Here is a 20,911-nt window from a genome sequence, read left to right on the forward strand (position 1 = left end):
TTTCTCGCTTTGTCAAAGGATTACTTTTTAACTTAATCAGTTACGGATATGTGGCGTTTTACTGCAAGTTTTCACTGTGAGGCTAAAGAGTGCAGAATAAATTCAGTTCAAAACGATGTCCTTTGTTTTTCATAATGAAGTGACTTAGCTATTTTATGGTTTTACGAGCTAATTATTAAAAGAGTTGTGAACAATGCTCCCCTGGCTGGTCATTAACGTGTAAACGACTCCCTACCTGTCCTGAAAGCTCATCAAGACACTGACACTGAAAAAAATGACACCAACCACACTGATAAGATTTGTGGATACATTACTTCACCGTCAATTTGAGATCTTGTGTCTGTATATGAATATTGTGTACATTTTAAACCGGTAATTTTCAGTACCTTATTAATTTCGGTGGTTTTAAATATTTTTGTAACCATTCTGTTACTGTTTGAGGTCATTTTAGTATACAGTTGGTTATTTTGGTTTTTTACCATCTTTAATTAGATTTTTTTTTAGTACATTTTGGTAGTAAGAAATAAATTCATGAATACCCCTTTAATCTAAATTCATAACGTTACCATATTATAACTAGTATTACAAGAATCATTATAACATACTGACAAAGATCAAAGATTTATATATATAAAGATCAAAGATATGTATGTATATATATATATATATATATATATATATATATATATATATATATATATATATACATATATATATATATATATAAAATTATTTCTTTTTACGTCTCACTTTCTTAGGTAGGCTATGCAGTACAGTTCTGGGTTAACTAGAGGGACTCACTTATTCTTTGTCACAATAAACGCGGGCTCAATAAGCTTTTTAATGTTATTATGCTATTAAGTCTGTGCAATTACTATTACTGATTCTGTGCAATATATACAACATAGCTGTAGTAAATAACAACACCCTGTTAAATGCCTAGGTCTTTTCTACTCTTCCACAATGTATTAATACAAACAATTTTGTGAAAAAGCCATGACATCCATGATGATATATTTAGAGTTATTTCTTAGAGTTACCCCCCCCCCCCCCCCCCCCCCCCCCACACACACACACAAAACAAAGCTCCATTATGATTAGTCCACTATCATTACTGATATGTGAAATGTAACAGCCACAAAGAGAGAATAGGGTAATGAGGGTAATGATTTTAGATGTACTTATGTAATTGTTACAGGAGAGGCAATAACCAGTTTAAGGTAAAAGATTAATGTTCTGCTGTCCTCACATATATTGATTGCTTATTAGGCTGCTACACGAATGATGCAAAGGCTAGTAATTTTCCCACGAGTCTCATTTGTAAGTTTGTTGCTTTTTACTTATTCGTGAGTCCAAACTTTGTTGTCAGACATTTCCGTGCACAGCTTATTAAAATTCTGCTCCTATCAGCAGCATGTAAACAGATGTTCACTCACTGGATTTGTTCATTGACAACTATTGCAGGATCATTCTATAGCCTTCATTGGCTGGCTGGATCAAAATTTGGGCTAAAATCAGGCTTGGCCAGTTTAGTATTCTGTGCCCTTCCCTGCAGTCGCTGTTGCAGTCAGCTGCAGTTAGAACAGCCTCACAGGTAAAGAAAGAAAAAGGCTGAGACCAAGCAAAGGAGCCCATGGTAAAAATGAGGTAAATTAATGGAAGAATTCCAATCTTTTATGCAATTTAAACTTGAGTAAGTGTTGGATTTACAAAAATCAGATTGGATGCGGTTTTAATCAAAGATAGACAGATATACTCCCTTAATTTGCAGACCACAATTTACCATATATTTGGTACAATATAGATCCTAAGTTAAAAGATTCTGACTATATAAGTGCAGTTATGCTGTATGCTAAAGATGGGGGTGTTGTGACTGGAAAACACACACATTAAAGCTATCCTCTTAGTGTATTTAAATTGTCTTTACCTCAGGGCTCAATTTACATTCCTTTTTGTTTTTGCTTGTGTCACTGATAGAAAGCACAGGAGAACATGCAACACATTTTAGGTCATCCCACGCTCTTTTATCAGGAAATGCTCCTCTAAGAGACCGACACACCCCCGCTAAAATATGTCAATGTCGTATGTGACTCCCACTCTTTGTTTTTTTGGTATCCGGCTGCCACTGCTTACAGAATGAAGGAATATCCTCTGCAGACTCATTCAAAGCAAGTAACATTGCAACTGACACTGCTGTTGCTCCCTTCCCCATCATTCTACAATTGAAGCATGCATGACAGATGAACTTCCACTTAAAAGGATTCTCTGCAATAGCTGTATAATTCTCAATTTACCAGAAAACATATAACATCATTATGAAATTGTCAGCACAGAGGACATCATTAAATGCCCCCGCAATATCTTCACATCACTGTGATTTGCTGGCATATGCCAAAAACAGCTTGGAGTGTCCTGGAAGCAAGCAATAACCTGGAAAATATTTTAATACTCTGTAGTGCCAGCAAGGTCCAGCACTCTCAGTATGTACATTACAGATTGGAAAGTCATCATTGCAGTTCTGACATTGCAGGATCAACACAGCATTTGTCTTCATTTGCAGAGTGAACACAGGAAGGCAGTGAAAACCTCATCAGCAGGAAGAAACATTTCTGTTTTAACAGAGTCTCCTATATCATAACTTGTTGAGTGAGACACTTCAGCATAAACAAATCACATAATGACTGATAAAAAAAAGTGTCAGTATGTTAGAAAAACAGATGCTATGAGCCCATTTGGTGATATTTTTCATGCACAGCTATCACTTTGATTTAGCACCTGATCCATCACCCTGGCAGATTTATAAATAGTCATATAACCAAATTTGAACAGAAAATGCAGTTTCAGTGAGTCTGACATGCAAAGATTAGCCAAGACCAACTGACTGAAGTAGCGACTGATAAAAAGTAAGATTAAAAAAAATAAATAAATAAATAAAAAAAACAGAGTCAAGCCAAAGGATCTGGTTTTTGTAAACATCAGTCTGCTGCCTCATGAGCAAGATTTCCATGTTTCCTTGCCAGCTTTTAAATTTACCTTCTTAATCTTTTTTTTTTCATTTCAAATAAACACAATAACACGGATGCATGTCTTCCATGTGTTAAACATAAAGAGTTGAGGTGATAGGTTGCCATAAAGTGTCAGGTGAATCTAGTTTTTACACACAGTCAGTGTAACAGATGGACAGAATCACAGAGCAGCAGATGAACAAGAATCCTTTTATATACAAATCAGAGCCACTCCACATAAGGGCCTCACAAAACTGAAACTGTGAGGGTGAGACTGTCAATGTAAAATCCTAGTTAACCAAATGTCTAGCCAAAAATGACAGCTTAGTTTTAATATAAAAGGAAACAGGGCCATGAAATGTTATAATAGAGATAATCAGCTTTCTGTGTAAAAGTTAACAGCACAAACAGCTTCTTCCTCTCTTCAGAAACTGCAACAAAACATTTTCCCGAGGCATCATCTGCTGTGCCCACTTGAGTATCCCATATGGCTTGTTATATATAATTTAGGATATCATAAATATACAATCCCTGTCCTCCTCTGAGTGAACACACATGGGTGTGAGGATCCAACAACACTTACTGTAGTCTGTTGTGCTTGGTAAATCCAGTGTAGCATTAAGGTTTTAATGGAGTAGCAATATTGGTGGAATGTCTGTGACAACCAGCTGTTAATTCAGACTGACAACAGGCAGATATCTGGCAGACAAATGGCAGATGGGGTTTGAGTCCTAGAGTCATGGAGATAAACTATGCCTCCTTAGGAAAGAAGAGAATGGACTATAGCAGGAAGAGATAGAGCTAAGGGGTCAGGCCAAATGGTGAAAATTTGTAAGTTCATTTGAATATATTTTAGTTATTTTTAAATGTCTGTGTGACTTTTATATAGGCAGAAGGAAAGTTTGCCTGACAAAACAAATCTATTAAGTAGGAGGAATTAAAACTGAGTTAAAGATGGGATAAAATCTGATGACTGTATCATCAAAAGGCATGAAGCATTGTGATGTATTTACTATCCTGCTATTACACATTTTTCTGTTTTATTCCAAAAAGTGCTGTTAATTGTACTTAGAGAGAAAAGTCAGCCATCTGGCCATGTTTAAACCACGAAGGGAAATAATTATGGCTATCTCCCCCAAGAGAGCACTTGTCAGTTATAGCTTAGTTTGGGCTTTATTGTTTCTACTGTGAATATCCTGCCCTTCTAATAACCAATTTAAAATTGGTTTTATTCTTCTCATGAGTATAAGGGATGTTATTCCCTTACATTCTTTTGTAGGAGCCTGTGTATTTGCCTCCCTTTCCTCCTATTTAGTTTGATTTTACCAAGAGGATCTTGTCTGCCATCTAATGGCTACAAATGGTACCAATGCTTTGGAATACGTAGGATGATTGTAGAAGGATTAATCTAGCAGTAATTGTAGGCTGCACATAAATTCAGGGAATTTAAAGGGTGGCATTTGGTTATTGGTTATCCCCCCCCCCCCCCAAAAAAAGCCACCATAACTGGTTTTTATCACATCATCACATTTCAACTGCAAAAAGTCATCATGTATTTTTATTGTTCTGTGATGTCAGGAGAGATAATACAAATATTACTCATAGTACGGGCTGTAAAAAGCCAGCCAATGAGAGCTGTTCTCTTGGTCCCAGATTTGACACAAATCAACTTTGTCCCTACTGTTTACATAAACACACGTTGCTCATTCACTTTTGGCTGTGCTCTGTCCTGTATGAGCTGGATGACTACACTCTGTCCTGGTGTCAAAGCAGAGCAGGGAGGCATAGAAGAAGTGGAAAAACATGTTTTTTATAACTCTGCTTTGTCTGCTGCTCCTGTGGCCTGGCTTCAGTGCTCTGATGGGATCGCCAATAGAAAATATAGGTGGAAAGCTGCGGGTGAACATGAGCTCTGTGGTGAGTGATTGCACTGCTCAATACTTCAGCAAAGTGCATTGAACTCTTCTGCTTAAAGCTTATCATCCTGATAAAAACCTTAACCCGTACAATGGGTCATAACTATGTTTTACTGGAATTACATGACAATTAACAAAGAAAAGCTGTACAATTTTACGTTTTGTTAAAAGTATTTAAATTTACTTATAAGAGTGAAAGCTGTTTGTTTCCTCCAGAGGTTTGTTCATCTTTCCACCAGTCAAAGAGACTTATCTTCAGGTTCTTCTGCTGACACTTCAGGTATGTGTGTCACTGGCAACATCAGAACATACAGAAACACAACACACAAACAACACCTGGGGGGCATGGCATGCGGTGCATGGCGGGCTCATTGCAGTTACTGCCCCTCAATTTTAATTGCACACAACACACACTACATAAACAGTCAGGAGCGGGGAGGGAGAGGGTATTGGGGACCTCTCACACCCCTGCTCCCCCTGTGTGTGGCTGGGGGCGGGCAGGGGGGGTGGTTGCCCAGGGGCCGGGTTCCGGGGTGGCTGCGCTGGTGGGCTGCTGTCTCTGTGGGGGTTGGGTCAAAGGGGGGTGGTTGGGGCTCGCTGTCCGCTGGTCCGCCTGGGGTGTCCCCCACGGGGCATGGTGGGTGGGTTGTGTGTGGCGTGGCTGTGTGGTGGTGGGTGGTTGTGGGTGCGGCGCGGGGGAGGGTGTGAGTGTGGGGTTATGTTGGGTGCAGATTGAGGTAGGTGGGGAGTGGGGGGAGGGGGCCGATAGCACCCTGGTTCCAGGGGTGTGCGGCTGGAACATCGGGGTGTGTGCTGGCCTGCGCCGGGTGGCTGTCTGGGGGGGCCTGGTCCTCCTAGGCATGTTGCGGGCCCTCTGCCTTTAGGGGGTGGGGCGGCCACCTCTGGGCTCCTGGGGCCCTGGGCCCTTTGCTTGGGCTGCCCTGGGTGGCCGGTCCCTGGCGGGGCCGGCGGCTGCTGATCTTGGCCCACTGGGGCCTGTGCCCCGGGACCGTGGGGGGCTCTTGCTGGGGCTCTCCTCTGCCGCCCTTCGGGTGGGGCTGGAGTCGTCTTTGTGGTGGGGTGGCTTGGGTTGGTGCTCCGGGTCTGCTGCTGAGGGCCCGGCCCAGGCCCTGGTCTGCCTCTGGCCTCCGTGGAGGCGTGGTTGCATTTGCATGATCTCACTCACCACTCTTCATCACTGATCACTCCTTGTTTCTCATGCTCTGCATGCTGACACAGTCACTGAGTTGTCTAGTGGGTTTTAATACTAAGCGATAATTATTAATTTTTTTTTTTTTTTTTTTGTATTTTTCCTGTGAGTTAGTATCTGGTCGCTGTTATGTCTTTTTGATTTGGTTATTATTTAAAAACTCTTAATGACTGGCAGCCCTGTTTTTTCTGTGTGTGTGTTTCTGCTTTTGTAAAAGTTGTAGGAAATTTTCTGGTGTGTTCATGTACAGGTGTAACAGTTTGTTGTCTGGTGATGGTGTGGATTGAAGGGTCGTTTTCCTTCTGTCTGTGATCCTTTTGTCTCCTTTCTTCTTTCCCTTTTGCTCTTTTCGCTTTTTTCCATCTTTTTCTGTCCCCTCCGGTCAGGTCCAGCAAGATTACATAGATTCCGTGATTCAAAGTAAATAAATTAATAAATGAATCAGATTATCAAGAGGAGCCTTACCCATAGGCCTCCCTTGGCAGAGCAAATTTGTTCAGCACGATACAGCAAACAGATTATCGTTTTGCTTGCTATGATGCTGGACAGGACAAGTTAAAAAAAAAAAAAAAACATCAGAACATACAGTCAGGGCTGTCTTCCCTTTATCATAGTATATTAATTTGATAGTTGTTACGCTCTTCAGAAACAGCTTATTACTTATAAGAAGGTTATTTTTGAGTGTTTACAGTGTGTTTTCTCCTCATTCACAGTAAACACCCGTCTGCGACGCTCAGCTCTTATCCCTGATATCACCCATCTGGAACTGCTGGTGGTGGTAGGGCCTGACGTCCAGCAGGTCCACAAGCAGGATACAGAGCGATACATCCTCACCAACCTTAATATTGTAAGTCTGAGGACAAACATATGGTAAAAGCATGCTGTTCTAATTAATCTTAAAAGCAGTGAATGGGAATGTAGGACAAACTCTTTATGGATACTGTTAAGCTCCTATAAGGAGTGATCAATAAATAATGAAAGACTTAAAAAAAGAAAAAAAAAGCCCTACCACATTAGAGGGGAAAATGTGTTTAGATGTTGTGTAATTCATGCTGAAATATTCCCTAAACCAGCTCTGGAGAGCCCTGCAGTACTTTAGTCCAATTACACTCTCAGAGCAGGATGAATATAATAATCTGATTTATACTGCAATTTCCACTCAGGCCTCTGAGCTGTTGAGAGACATGACCCTGGGTGCCAACATGAGGGTGCACCTGGTACGCATGATTATCCTGTCAGAGCCAGAGGTAAGTGGCCCTCTGTTACAAATCAGGCTCAGTTTATAATTATTAAACATGAGTTGTAACAAGATTGTATAGATTTTGTGTGGTGAAACATACACTCAGCACTGTTGTGATCTGAACTTAAATTTTGTTTTATTTTGGTGTCATCAGTGGTGCCTTTCCTTTCCTATTACTGTAACACTTCTTCCAGCCAGAGATCCAAATGTCCACCAACATTACTTCTTCTCTCAGAAGTGTGTGTGACTGGGGAAGAAGGATCAACCCGTTCAATGACACAGACCCGCTACACGCTGATCTCCTGCTGTATATCACAAGGTATGTTATCTGCATTCACCTGGGGGTGCACTATTTAGATGTATCATATTTTATCTATACATAAATAGTTTTTTTTCATTTATGTCTGTTGTCACAATTTAGGTATGATCTGGAATTGCCAGATGGGAATAAACAGGTGAGAGGGGTTGCACAGCTGGGTGGGGCCTGCTCCAGTGAATGGAGCTGCGTGATCACAGAAGACACAGGATTTGATCTGGGGATCACCGTCGCTCATGAACTTGGCCACAGGTAAAACAGAGTGAAATGTGATCGGCAGCCAATCTACAGGGCCTATAGTATCTGTTTTAATGGTTTAGTATGGACTGTGTGCTAAAATTACACACAAGATACAACTTTAAAGTCTCACTATTTTCTAATGATTTCTAGGGCATTATAGTTAAGGTATTCAGCTGGTACACTTTAGGTAGTTATTAAACTTTACTTTTATCTAAAGACAGGACAGTGTGTAAGTTTTTTTTTTAACGGAATGGATAAAGTTTTACATCAATAATAAAATGCTCCCAAATGTGCAATTTCAGAACTTTGCTTAAAAAGTGCAGCCATGTTAAAATGTTCACTGAAAGCATGGAAATAATTCTGTCATCACGTAGTAACTTTAATATATTTTAAACTTGATTTCTTTGCATCCAGTTTTGGAATTAACCATGATGGAGTTGGAAACACCTGCAGCAGGAGTGGTTTCATGATGGCTGCAGATGGAGGCTACAACAGTGTGGATCTGACCTGGTCCCCCTGCAGTAGGCAGCAGCTTCTCACATTCTTCAGGTGGGTCAACCTGCTCAGAGCAGCTGTGCATGAAAATGCCTTTCATTAATCATGTAACCTGGTGAAAGAGTATTCAATCTACAACTCATATTTTAATATTTTCCTGTTACATTATCAGAACTGATTTTTGCTTTTAATTTACTTTTTAAACTCTGTTGAAAAAACTGGTTGAATCTTTTTATTGTGATATAATGTGAGTAAGAACTGAGATGTTGCATGATTTGGTGTTCCCAGTGAAGGAAGAGCAGAATGTGTAAAAGATTTGCCAACACTGGGAGGCTCCCTACAAGACTGGAAGCCTGGGCTGTACTATGGTGTTGATGACCAATGTCGTATAGCCTTTGGCAGCACAGCAAGAGCTTGCTCCTTCACTAATCCCGACCTAGTATGTCACCTGTAATATTAGCTTGATAATGCCAGGGGGCATATCACATTAAAAATGATAAGCTTCAAATTTTACATGTTCATTCATGTTTATTATAATAGTCTCTTTTCCTTTTAGCCAGCTTGTCGTGTTCTGTCGTGTCACATTAATCCTGATGATGACAGCTCCTGCAAACGTCTCCTGGTTCCACTGCTGGATGGGACAGAGTGTGCTCCCAATCAGGTAGTGCTTGCAGTGTGCTCAGTGTGTCATTTTAAAGCAGTTATTTTCCCAAGAGAGTCACTTTTTACAAAAGCTCAGCCCTAACATGTTTTTAATCTTTTCTCTCAGTGGTGTCTGAAAGGGCGTTGTGTGTCCCCACATGATCTTGGCACGTCTGTTGTGGTTCATGGTTCTTGGTCTAGCTGGTCTGAGTTTTCCTCCTGCTCACGGACATGTGGTGGTGGAGTCAGTCTCCGTACACGTCAATGCAACAATCCAAGGTAACAGGCATCATACAAACGTCAAAAATCATCTTGACAAAAGCTGTTTTGCTGAAAAATGTCATGTCTAATTTGCAGACCTGCCTTTGGAGGGAATGATTGTGAGGGCCCAGATATTGAGGCTGAACTTTGTTACCAGCAGGTTAGTTCTTTCTGGTTATGTTTACAGTGGGACTCAATATCCTTCACTCAGTGAATCATTTTACCCAAAAATTGTGTTGGTTTTGATCTTTTTGTAAGAAGCTCACAGCCCATTTTTCTGCTCAAAATTCAAGCCTTGAGCAAATAAGATAGAAATAAAGAAAGTCATTTAAAAGTAAGACTAAGCTTGAAGCATTTTAGCTGAACTTCAGTTTACTGTTCTTTTCTGGGCCCAAAGGGCATGAAAATAAATAAATAAAGAAAAGCCTTCTTTCTTCCCACCCATGTTACTGTAGCCTTGTGAACACACCCAGCAGGATTTCATGGCAGAGCAGTGTTCCCAAACAGATCTCCAACCCCTCTACCTACAACCAAACATTGCCTCTTTCTACACGTGGATCCCTGCTCTTGGTTTTACAAAAGGTGGGGCTAAAGAAAATACTTTTGGATAACAGATGGAACTTAGCTTTGGGCTATAATTCAGCGTGTTTACATTAATATTTTATGTAATGTCCAATGTTCTGTCCAAATAAATACATTGAGAAATTGAAATTGAGAAAATCCCCCCTCCCCCCTTTTTTAAACGTGTGTAAAATATGTGCATTAGAAATACCTTTCTTTTTGGTCATGACCAGGGGATGAGCAGTGCAGATATATGTGCCAGTCTGATGGAGAAAACTTCATTGTGAGTCGTGGCTCTCACTTTGTGGATGGGACACGCTGTGAGTCAGACAACCCAGCGCCTTTTGGCACTACAGCTGCCTGTCTGCAAGGTAGATGCCAGGTAAAGAAGGCTAAACATGCCAGGAGGACGATTTAGTCATACTCTTTCTTAGCATTTTATGCTCAATATTTTTTTTTTTTTTTTTCTGATCAGCTGTTTGGCTGTGATGGCGTACTGCACTCTGGAAAAGTGCAGGATGTTTGTGGGGTGTGTGGTGGTGATGGAACAACCTGCAATTTGATATCTGACTCCTACAATGGAGGCCAGGCCAGAGGTAACAAAAAACATCATACTTTACTATTAATGGTACTTTACTGCAAATAAATCAACAATTAATTAAGGCCTCAAGGAATTACCAGTCAGGCTTTCTGTTTCAGAGTACACCACTTTTCTTACACTGCCAGTGAATGCCACAAAAGTTCATATTGTCAACAGGGCACCTCTCTTCACTCATATGGGTAAGTGGCATCACTGCATGGGATTTTTACATTAACAACATATCACATAAACAAGATTAGTAAAAATAATATTTTTGTTTTTTTTTTCACAGCTGTAATGATTGGGGATCAGTATATTGTGTCTGGAATGGGCAAGATGGCATTAAATATAATCCATCCCTCCATGATGGATGAAAAGCATATTGAGTACCGCCTCCACCTGACACGTGATCTTTTACCTGAGAAGGAAGAAGTGATGGCACCTGGACCACTGCTACAGGAGATAAACATACAGGTCAGGGGGAGATGTGTCTGTGGTCCAATATACCCAGTACGGACAAATGGACTGGCTCATTATAAAACTTTCCATAAAATCCAAACTTTTTCTAACATAACATAACTAACATAACTCAGAGTAAACTATATCTGCAAGATGTGGAGTGTAATTATTTTTCTGATTGCAGATCTATCGTAAATATGGAAAAGAATATGGAGAAAAAACAAATCCAAACATTAGCTACCAGTTTTATGTACCTACCAGAAAGAGCAACTTGACAGACAGCACGCCTAGAGGCAAATGGCTTGTTTTCACAACACCCTGCTCTATCACTTGTGGATCAGGTAAGCAACTTATTGAATTATAATGAAAATCACAAAGAGTACCCAGTGTAAAACAGTGTAAAACGAATTTAATTCAATGATATATAGAAAATAACTTTCCTTTCCTACTTTGTCTTTTCAGGTGTTCAGAAACATGTGTATATCTGTATAGATGAAAATACTAAGAACTATTTGAAGGAACACCACTGTAAAACACCTCCTCCAACCAGACAATTCCAAACAGTGTGTCAGCTCTCATCCTGTCCCCCTAGGTTAGGTTCCCACTACACTTTTTTTTCTCTCTCCTTCCCCTTCACACTGGCACACACAGCCCAAATGAGCACACATGAATAATTTATAATTTTGCAGGTGGGAATCAGGAAAGTTTGGAGCTTGTAGTGCCTCCTGTGGCAGGGGAGTGCGAGTGCGTCCTGTACGCTGTGTTCAAAGAAATGAATCTGATGTGACACAAGTTCCAGATTCTGAATGCTCTGCTGATGCTGCTCCACACACGTCTGAAAAGTGTAACCTGCAACACTGTCCTACTAGGTATAACATTTGCTGCATATTTTTAAATCACTGAATGTCCTGGTATTTAGTTATTACTCAGAGTACACGTGCTCTTACAATCACACAATATGGAGGATTTACAGTGTTATTCTGCTGCCTCAAAGTGAGTTTCATATGAAAAGCCTCTTTCATGCATTCACAGGTGGCATGTATCTGAACCAGGGGACTGTTCTGCAGTGTGTGGGCCAGGAGAAGCGAAGCGCATCGTGTCATGTGTCCGGCAAGAAGACGGCCAAGATATTGAAGTCAATGAAAGCTTTTGTTCAAAGCAGATCAAACCAACTGATTCTGTACCATGTGTAGTTGATGTCTGTCCCATTGGGTGGGAGTCTAAGGGGGAGGTAAAGCAAAAGTAACTAAAATCTTAGTTATTTAAAAATACCAGAAGCACACCTTAACACAATGTATCTTGACAGGAACTGCCCATTTCAAAGTCTGGTTTGTTACCACGCCCCAGACAGACGCCTGTTTATGTGTGGAGCCCTGTTATCAGCCAGTGTTCAAAGACTTGTGGAAATGGTAAGTTTAAAAATATACTCATCCTTACCTCAGAAACAAGACTTTTTCCTTACATGTATCATAACTAAAAGCCCAATGCTTATGCATTGCAGGAACCCTGCAGGTGTGGTTTTCTTGTGTGGAACACCAGACGAGACTGGGAGTGCCTGACTTTAACTGTGATGCTTCTACTAAACCTGATCCTCAGTCTGAGATATGTGGAACTTCTCCATGTCCTCCTATGTGAGCTACCATATTTAATATGGATGAAAGATGCAGTACTTGTGTAATTATTGCATACAGCATATATATGTGGCAAACACGGGGCACCACTGTAGCTGTTTAGAAAGAGTCCATTCTGTTTGCGAATGACGGTTGCTTTTTTTTCCTTTTATAACAACCAGGTGGCGCTCTAAGCAAGGAGTGTGCAGTGTAACATGTGGAGGAGGGGTAGTCAACAGGGTGCTGTACTGTGCTCGAGAAGCAGCGGGGATAGAGGAAGTGCTGGAAGATTCTGAATGCAGTGACTCTCCAAAACCCACAGCAGTGGTTTCTTGTAATACACACAGCTGCCCTGCAAAGTAAATCACACACAAAAAACACATGGTTAAGATACATTTTTGCCAAATTAAAAATCATCTCACCACCACTGCTTCTTGTCCAGATGGAAGGTATTCGGGACATCGCCCTGCTCCATGTCCTGTGACCTGGGTGTAGCTCAGAGGAATGTGTCTTGTGTCCAATTTATCCAGGGCAGGGAAAGTGTAGTGCTGGAGGAAAACTGCCTTGCAGCTGTCAAACCAGCCACCACAGTTCCTTGTCTGGTGCAAGTCTGCACCTTTAGGTGGGAGGTGAAGCCGTGGAGCCAGGTACATCTCATAGGACTGGAATATGAATTAATATGACTGATTAGTGTAAATTTTAAATGGAATAATTGATAGAAAATGTGAATATACTGATTCGTTGATTAGTCATGTGACAGAGAAAAAAAAAACTTGATTGAAGTTAACAATTTTTGATGATAAGGACATGCCTGTCTATGCTATATTTTCCTCCTGAATATTGTTTATTGCTTATTCTTTCAATGGCTGTGCATGAGGTGGCTGACATTATGACCCATCTTTACCCTCCCATGTCATGTCCCTCCTCAGTGTTCAGTACCCTGTGGATATGGCATCCAGTCCAGAGCTGTGTCCTGCATGGGCCCCTCTAAATCAGAGCCCCTCAGCCCCTTGTTTTGCATGCACATGCCCAAACCAATCACCATTCAGGGCTGCTACATGAGCAGCTGTAGAGATACAGCCTCTGACACCACCGCTGCAACTGTGAAAGTCCTGATCCATAAAGATATACCACAGCACCGCATGGGCCCTTTTCATTCAAGTCCAACAGAGGCTATAACCATTCCTCAGACTACCACAACCACTCCAACACTTAAATCCAGTTAGTATGCTCAATTACTTTTTAATAGCTAATTAAGAGTCAAATACAGAGCATGATTATAATAACAGTACTTAGCCTTTTTTAGGCACATGTGGACAGCTACTCTTGGAAGAATCAGGCACGGTGGATTTGACAGATGTAACCAGCCGCTGCACAATATCCATCGGTCGACCCCTCGATGAGGTCATCCACATTAAAGTGATATCTAGCTCCTTGAGCTGCAGAAAAAGTATGTTTTCCACAAGGATAAAATCTAAAATGTTAATATTTTCTAAGACTACTGCAGCAAAAAGAAAAGAAAATGTCTACGTTGTGTTCTTTCAGAGGAGTACGTAGCATTTTTTGACCGTTTGGCTTTTGTGAGGAAGTGTGCGCAGTTAACAGGCAGTGAACTGACCACAAGAACCAATGTCCTGCTTGTGCGTCAAAACATGTTCACACCTGGAAATGGAGTTATGTTTACCTACAGTTCACGGAAGAACATGAAAAGGAGCCACCATCAGGGTAAGACAGCTTGTTTGGCCATCCATTTATTCTGCTGGACAGGAATATGAATTGATGACAGAAAAATAAATGCTTCATGTGGCATTGCTCCTTTATGTTGCACCTCCACACAGTGAGTGGGGAGGAGCTTAACTGTAAAAAAAAAAAAAAAAAAGCATACTGTTATACAGCATTAAGAGTCATCACTCAGAAAATCTACATTTCTAATTTCAGAGAGATGCAGCATTGTATTGGTGTCTAAGACATTTTAACCAAAGATTAAATATATAATATTTGCCCCACAGACTGCGACATTCAGCTGTTTTCTCCCAGTGGCATCTTTGAGAATCCAATAACATCAAACATTACCCACACCTGCCGAGTGCTCATCAATGCCCCTCCCTCAGTGAAGATCAGAATCCAAGCGTTGCACATAGGATTAGTATTCAACACCACCAGCTCCCAGTCTACTTACATTATGGTGCAAACATGTTGCTTCAACTTGCTGCACATTCAGCTGGAAGAATATTTAGGTGTAATAAATGCTGAATTATTTCTATGTTTGTTTAGATCCGGGACATGGATGTCTTAAAGACCAACGTGTTTCACGGGCAGCAGCTGTTCCTGTGGCACTCATCTGGAAATATGGCTGAGGTTGAATTTCATGGCGACTACCTGCATTCCAACGGGACCTTCAAAGCTGAATATTCCTTTGTGCGTCTTTAATAGTAGATATTTCTCTAGTTTACAACCACCAAGTTTTGTAAGAGCAATTTACTTATCCCTCCACATTGATGATCTCATTTGCAAACCTACCTGTACCTATTATACTGACCTGAAATAAATACCAAACAAACCAAGGCACTCAAAATCTTTTAAGTCAAGAGAAGGCTCCGCCGGGAGCTGCTTAAGTATAGACAAAGAAACAAGTATTTATACTATTACAATTCATTTTTATGTTATGAAATATTTAATTTCCACCATATAGATTTTTTCCTCTGAAATGCAGTGCATTCACAGTCACGTTTTAGACACTTCCTACAAACCCTTTGGTAGCAGGTCTCTCCTTAAAACATTGTGCGTCTCTGCCAGTGTGGCACCCTGCCAACAGTTCTGGCAACAACCTGATTCAGTTTGAACTCTGATACGCAACCACCATGCCAGGCCTCTGAGTGGGATCACTGTCCGGCCATGGCTGTGTCATCCAGGAGAGCTCTCATGTCCAGCAGTGCATTCTCTACATTCTGGGCAAAGTTGGCAGCATTCGTCTCTTCACAGCTGTTAAAAGCTGTGATGGCAATGTTGATGTGCTCGTCCATGGGATTGTAGCACACTCCATAGCCATCTGGAACCACTGGACCAAAGCACATCACACAGTCGGTCTTGGAACCAACCTGGACACAGAGACAGGAGAGAGTAAATAAGTATGTCGATAAACAATTATTTGTTCAGTGATATAGATGGTTGTTGTATTAGATACAAATGCACCTGGCTGGTGGAGAGATTGAAGTGGTGAGCTACAGCAAAAGAGGTATCCATGAATATCTTAGGCATAGAGGTCAGGTCCTCAATACTCTGCATCTTCAGCCCAAGCAGGTGTCTGTCTATAGCCTGGCCATGAATTGCCTAAAAAACAAAGAAAATGTGAATGTGTAGAAGTTAGATTAATCAGATATTATTTAAGGGAAAACATTAATTTATAAAATCACAGTCCTCACATTGTATGTGTTTTCTTTGTGTGTCTGGACAGCCTTCTGCAGCAGTGCCACTTTCTCTTTGTTCTGTTGGGAATATTTACTGCTCAGGAAAACATCACACTTGTTGAAAACAGGATATTTATTATGGAGCCGGAGTGGTTCATCAGTACCTGTTTAGCTGGGTCTTGCATTGCCTGTGCAAACTGAAGCGAGTCTACAGTAGTTGAACGGATTCCATCTGTTCGTCCATATTTAAACATTCTCATTGATGCACTCTCATAAGTAGAGCAGCACAGGTTATACATCCTAGAATTAAACAACAGCACACAAAGTAGATACGCTATTCTTAATATCTATATCTAGAATAATTTTGGAATCCTGCAGGGGAATTCTTACCTGAAGTAGGCAAGCTGAAGGGCCATTTGCACAAAAGCATCTGGACTTAGATTATGTTGCTTTGGTACATTTTTTCCAAAGTGAGAAAACATAAGCACCTTCACATCCAAGTCATGTACCATTCTAACACAAAACAACAACAAAAAAAGGAGGGCATTAGGCAAACTGTAATCTAAGACAGCTAACTAACAGTAGCTGCAGTATTTTACCTACATGTTCATATTTTGTTTGGCTTTCTCAATGTCTCGCTTGATCTCAGGTGTGATGTTAAATCTCAGTTTCTGTGGCATGGATAAGGGAACCATTGGAGAGCGAACTATATCAGTCCTGCGCCTGTTGAAACAAAAGCAGACACTTTATTACCTTCGGTTCATTTACAAAAAGCTAAAGCAGCCATCAAACTGCAAGAAACTTACATGTATTTAACAACGTAATCGATGAGAAACACAATGGGTGGACCCTCAGCAGGTGCATGTTCATACACCAGTCCACATGTACCGTCTTCACCAACAATGAACTGAGGATGATTTGCAAGAACATTCAAATTCTCAACCAGTGAGTCCCGCTCATCATTTCCAATGTTAAATAACATCTGTCAAACTGACCTGTAATGTCTTATCAAACCAGCGATTACCGCTGTTCCAGCGCGCTCCTCCTCCATGTAGCATCTGGGCAGCCACGCGGCTCTGATACATCTCATCTGACACTCGAGGCATTGGAGCATCCAAACAAACTGTAAAGATGCTTTTCTGGATGGCACGGACTGACTCCTTATTTGTCTTATCTGAGGACAAATCAAGGTACTCATAAGATTAAATATTCTTACTTTATTTTCAAACCAAAAAAAAAAATCTAGCCAGTACTGAGTTTTTTTCCACTCTCCGCTTACCTTTTATCAGATTGTTATAAGCTTTGCCCCAGGTGTTGCGGTGCTGTGATGTAAGGATACCGATTGGTTCCTTATTAGTCTGCAAAGAAGAATTCCAGATCTTCTCCAGCTGCATGTAAATCTGATCCACCGTCAGTGGGGTGCCATCGCTGTTGTACACATCCAAGACAAAAAACTGGGGAGAAAAGCCAGGTCCATTTAACAACATCTGCTATGTTTTCACCACTGAACAGATTCTTACACAATGAGACGCTTTTAAAATGTCTAGTTAAAATACTGTGAAGTACAAAAGGAAAGTTGCGAAGTGTCCCATTTTTTTTACCTGAAAATTGTGGACCACAGTGATGTGAGTGGGAGACGTCTTTCCCATGCTATAATGTACAACAGTATCTCTTTTGGGCCCAGGAACACGGCAGGAGGACAGGATTTGATAATACTGGTCCATGCACAGTGGCTTCCCACTCAAATACTGTACAGGCAGAGTTTCACTACAAAAGAGTATGCCACAATATCAATATAAAGTTTTGAAAACAAACTCTAGACAGGATAATAGCACCCTTCTGTCATAACAGTACAATGTGTGCACTAATTTCCATAAAACTCACGAGTCCACCATTTTTTTAAAGTCCAAAACTCCTGCAATTAGCTTGGCAGCAAACCTGTAGAAAAGACATCCAGATGTTACTAACGTGCATATGACAACTCCAAGTTTTAATCTGAATTACTTGAAAGATGATCTTGACAGAAGTGAAGCACAGACTAAATTCAGTTATCAACTCTGATTAGAAGCACAAGGAAATGTCCCTTTAAATGACAAAATAAGACAATTGTATTCCTAAAACTCAGGCAGTGGCTTCACCATAAAACATATATTATGCATCTAAATGATCATTGTTGTAATATTAAAGTGCATTAGGTCTCCATGGGGCCACCACAGTCACTGCATATTCCATGTGTCACAGTAGTTAAAAGTGGCTGAGCAATGGTATGAACAGCCAAAGAGCTTTAAATAGCCAGTGTGTGGAGGGAAGACTCTGAAAGAGGTCAGCTTGAAACTCCAGCTTAATACGAGCTTGTTTATACTGTACTTCAATACAAAGTAAATCAGTTAAGGAACCAGATTTATGAGGGTATTCATAATTGGACAATTGTAGTTTATAACTTATGTTGCTCTCAACCAGGAAACTGACATCTGCATAAATCAGAAAATCTGACTCTTCTTTTGTATGACCTTTATATGTGCTTGGTAAGTGAAGCAGTTTAGACATTGTGACTAGTTTTACGGTTTCCCTGGTTTCTCACCTCATCTGGCCTAGCCGATCTTGAAAGTGCATGCGGGGCAGGACAACTCCAGGGCTGCTGTAAACTGCCACTGGCATGCGGCAGTCTAGATACGCTGATTGCATCCACCACTCTGACAGCTACACAAACAAATCAGCAGTCAGGAAACACAAGGTGACAGATGAGAATATATTATATAATAAAAAGATACCAAAATATGTAGATATTTACTTCCCTAAATGACTGCAGCTAAATCAAAAGTTTGTTTTAAAGCATGCAATCAGGAAGGACTTTGATTCAGACTAAGCAGCAAGTGGCATATGGTTTATTTAATCAAGACTCATTCAACATTTATCCTCTATCAGAAATTACTTACTCTCAGCATATCCACACTGCTATAGAAAAAAAAATTGAACAAAGTCAAATATCTACCCAGTTTTCTGTCTTTCGAGCTCGTCTCTCCAACCCTTTCTGAAGTCTTTCTCCCACTCCACCTTTGAGAAACTCCTGTACCAGCTGCCGGGTGTGTTCCAGCTCTTCCTCACTGACGACAGGTTCAAGAGTGGCCAGGTAGTGCTCACATGTTTGCTTCAAGGGTGGCACAGGTAGCCTGGGCAAACCCTCCTGATGCACAAAGGACCTCTCTGGGATCTGTGTTACTGGCCTGAGCAACCAACATGGACTCGCAATTCCTGGCCGCAGCTATAGGACATTGAAGTGATAATTTCATACCTTTGTTATAGATTACAAAGACATAATAGTAAGGAAAGGAAATGTAGCACCAAAATCCTTGTACAATATTGAAATTTATTACCATTTATGTCTCACGTCATACAAAAGTATGTAACTGCTGGTATTTGATCTCTTGGTAAACTAGTTCAACCAGAAAGATGAACTATGACAGAACCTGCAGATCTAATGTGTCAACACACTATTAAGTGTGTGAAGCTTGGAATAGGGAATGACTCAATGAGAATTAGCTGAAATAAGAACTGGACTCAGAGCTGTAAACAACATCTTGAATTATTTACAAAGGCACATACTTTGGTGTGAGATTATTTAGTCCATGAAAACTGAGCCCAAAGCAAGTCATTGAAGCAGTTACAGTATTTGTTTGGAGCTGCTGAGGTATCTTGCCAGCTTATAAATAGAAGGTTGACACAGCTGAACCTTTGGGATGGTAGCTAAAACAAACATACACGAATGCACCAAATCTATCTGTAACCTCTTGTTCACAAATTAGTTTTAATAATCACCTGCTCTCTGATTTAATGGGGCTTAATAATCAGATGATAAATTCGGATATACATATATATATATATACATATATATATATATATATATATATATATATATATATATATATATATATATATATATATATATATATATATATATGTATATATACATATGTGTTAATTTAATGACAGTAAAAACATCCTAATTGGCTCCCAATGGCACAGAGTTAATACAGAGGGGGTGTTAATTAAATATCACTTTTGTAAAGTTCACGAAAATAAAACGCATAACTTCCGGTGTTGCAATATCGTAATAAAACCATTAAGTCTACCATGCATGGAAGTGTTATGATTGTTTTGTCACTATATGCTACTATAAGAATACAAAAAGCGTGGGTAATATAAACTGTCGGGGTCTGTGGCAACAAAACCTGCAAATATATTGCTGTCTCCGATGTCCTTCTAGCAGCATGCGCATTTAGCTAATGTTAAGAAATGCTAGCAGCTACATTAAGCTAACATTACGCAAAATGTCGCTTTGAAGAACCGCTGAAACAGCATTAAAATCAAGTATAAAACTGTAAATTACGCACATTTCAACAACACACATAAGACATTGGGGAATTTCGTTTTGACCTGTTACTGCCACAATGTTGTCCTGTAGCGCCCCACCCTCTTCACCGTAAACACTAAACATACTTGCGCTTGTTGGTAGCCATTTAGAACACTTGTAAAACAATAAACTCACCGCGGCTCTGACAAAAAACCCCAACATCTTGTCAGAAAGACGCGTTTAAGGCTTTGACAGTCCCGGGAATATAGAAAGGAAATCTTCGGGTTGTCATTTTCAAGGACAGGCACACCGTGTATTATCAGCTGTTCGCCCCCCCTCGGTCCCACCGAGCAAAGACAGGTGAGACCTCTTCTCTAAAAGTAGTTTCTTTCTTTCCATATTTCTGCCCCCCTCTCTCTCTTTTTTTTTTAAAAAAAAAGTGGGGTTTAATACACTCGGGACTGCAGGTTAAAAATGCCTAGCATAAAGGCTACATTAAGCTACACCATAATATTTTTTGAGGATAAAAGAATCTAATGATTCATAAGAACATTAAGCCTAGATGTTGCTTATAAACGCTTATGTGTAAAGTTCCAATAATTGTAAAATAATGGCAAA

General features: G+C 40.3%; 2 protein-coding genes across 3 annotated transcripts; one reads left to right on the plus strand and one right to left on the minus strand.

Moving 5' to 3' along the window:
- The first annotated feature begins 4,708 nt into the window (after window positions 1–4,708).
- On the plus strand, window positions 4,709–14,965 carry adamts13 (ADAM metallopeptidase with thrombospondin type 1 motif, 13). Of its 2 annotated transcripts, none has more exons than XM_041998833.1 (29): window positions 4,709–4,922; window positions 5,138–5,201; window positions 6,845–6,978; window positions 7,295–7,378; window positions 7,566–7,690; window positions 7,793–7,939; window positions 8,342–8,476; window positions 8,711–8,861; window positions 8,979–9,104; window positions 9,192–9,343; window positions 9,422–9,485; window positions 9,781–9,907; window positions 10,120–10,268; window positions 10,362–10,482; window positions 10,586–10,666; window positions 10,759–10,940; window positions 11,110–11,266; window positions 11,388–11,517; window positions 11,615–11,794; window positions 11,958–12,156; window positions 12,232–12,334; window positions 12,427–12,556; window positions 12,718–12,894; window positions 12,978–13,182; window positions 13,465–13,756; window positions 13,842–13,985; window positions 14,081–14,260; window positions 14,545–14,720; window positions 14,810–14,965. In XM_041998833.1, the coding sequence occupies exons 1-29, from the start codon at window positions 4,809–4,811 to the stop codon at window positions 14,963–14,965; spliced, it is 4,185 nt and encodes a 1,394-aa protein (XP_041854767.1). In that variant the 5' UTR covers window positions 4,709–4,808. The 2 variants fall into 2 exon arrangements, with proteins under 2 accessions (XP_041854767.1, XP_041854768.1); XM_041998834.1 differs by having other exon boundaries at window positions 8,979–9,083.
- On the minus strand, window positions 14,256–20,643 carry zgc:154046 (uncharacterized protein LOC562075 homolog). The gene is made up of 14 exons (XM_041998835.1): window positions 20,489–20,643; window positions 18,935–19,204; window positions 18,524–18,642; window positions 17,827–17,880; window positions 17,544–17,709; window positions 17,222–17,396; window positions 16,938–17,116; window positions 16,749–16,849; window positions 16,546–16,665; window positions 16,333–16,455; window positions 16,107–16,242; window positions 15,958–16,020; window positions 15,728–15,865; window positions 14,256–15,633 (listed from the first exon to the last, which is right to left on the minus strand). The coding sequence occupies exons 1-14, from the start codon at window positions 20,513–20,515 to the stop codon at window positions 15,418–15,420; spliced, it is 1,887 nt and encodes a 628-aa protein (XP_041854769.1). The 5' UTR covers window positions 20,516–20,643; the 3' UTR covers window positions 14,256–15,417.
- Between the last annotated feature and the right edge of the window lie 268 nt (window positions 20,644–20,911).

Source organism: Melanotaenia boesemani, chromosome 11 (assembly GCF_017639745.1).
Source record: "Melanotaenia boesemani isolate fMelBoe1 chromosome 11, fMelBoe1.pri, whole genome shotgun sequence".
NCBI classification, from domain to species: Eukaryota; Metazoa; Chordata; class Actinopteri; order Atheriniformes; family Melanotaeniidae; genus Melanotaenia; species Melanotaenia boesemani.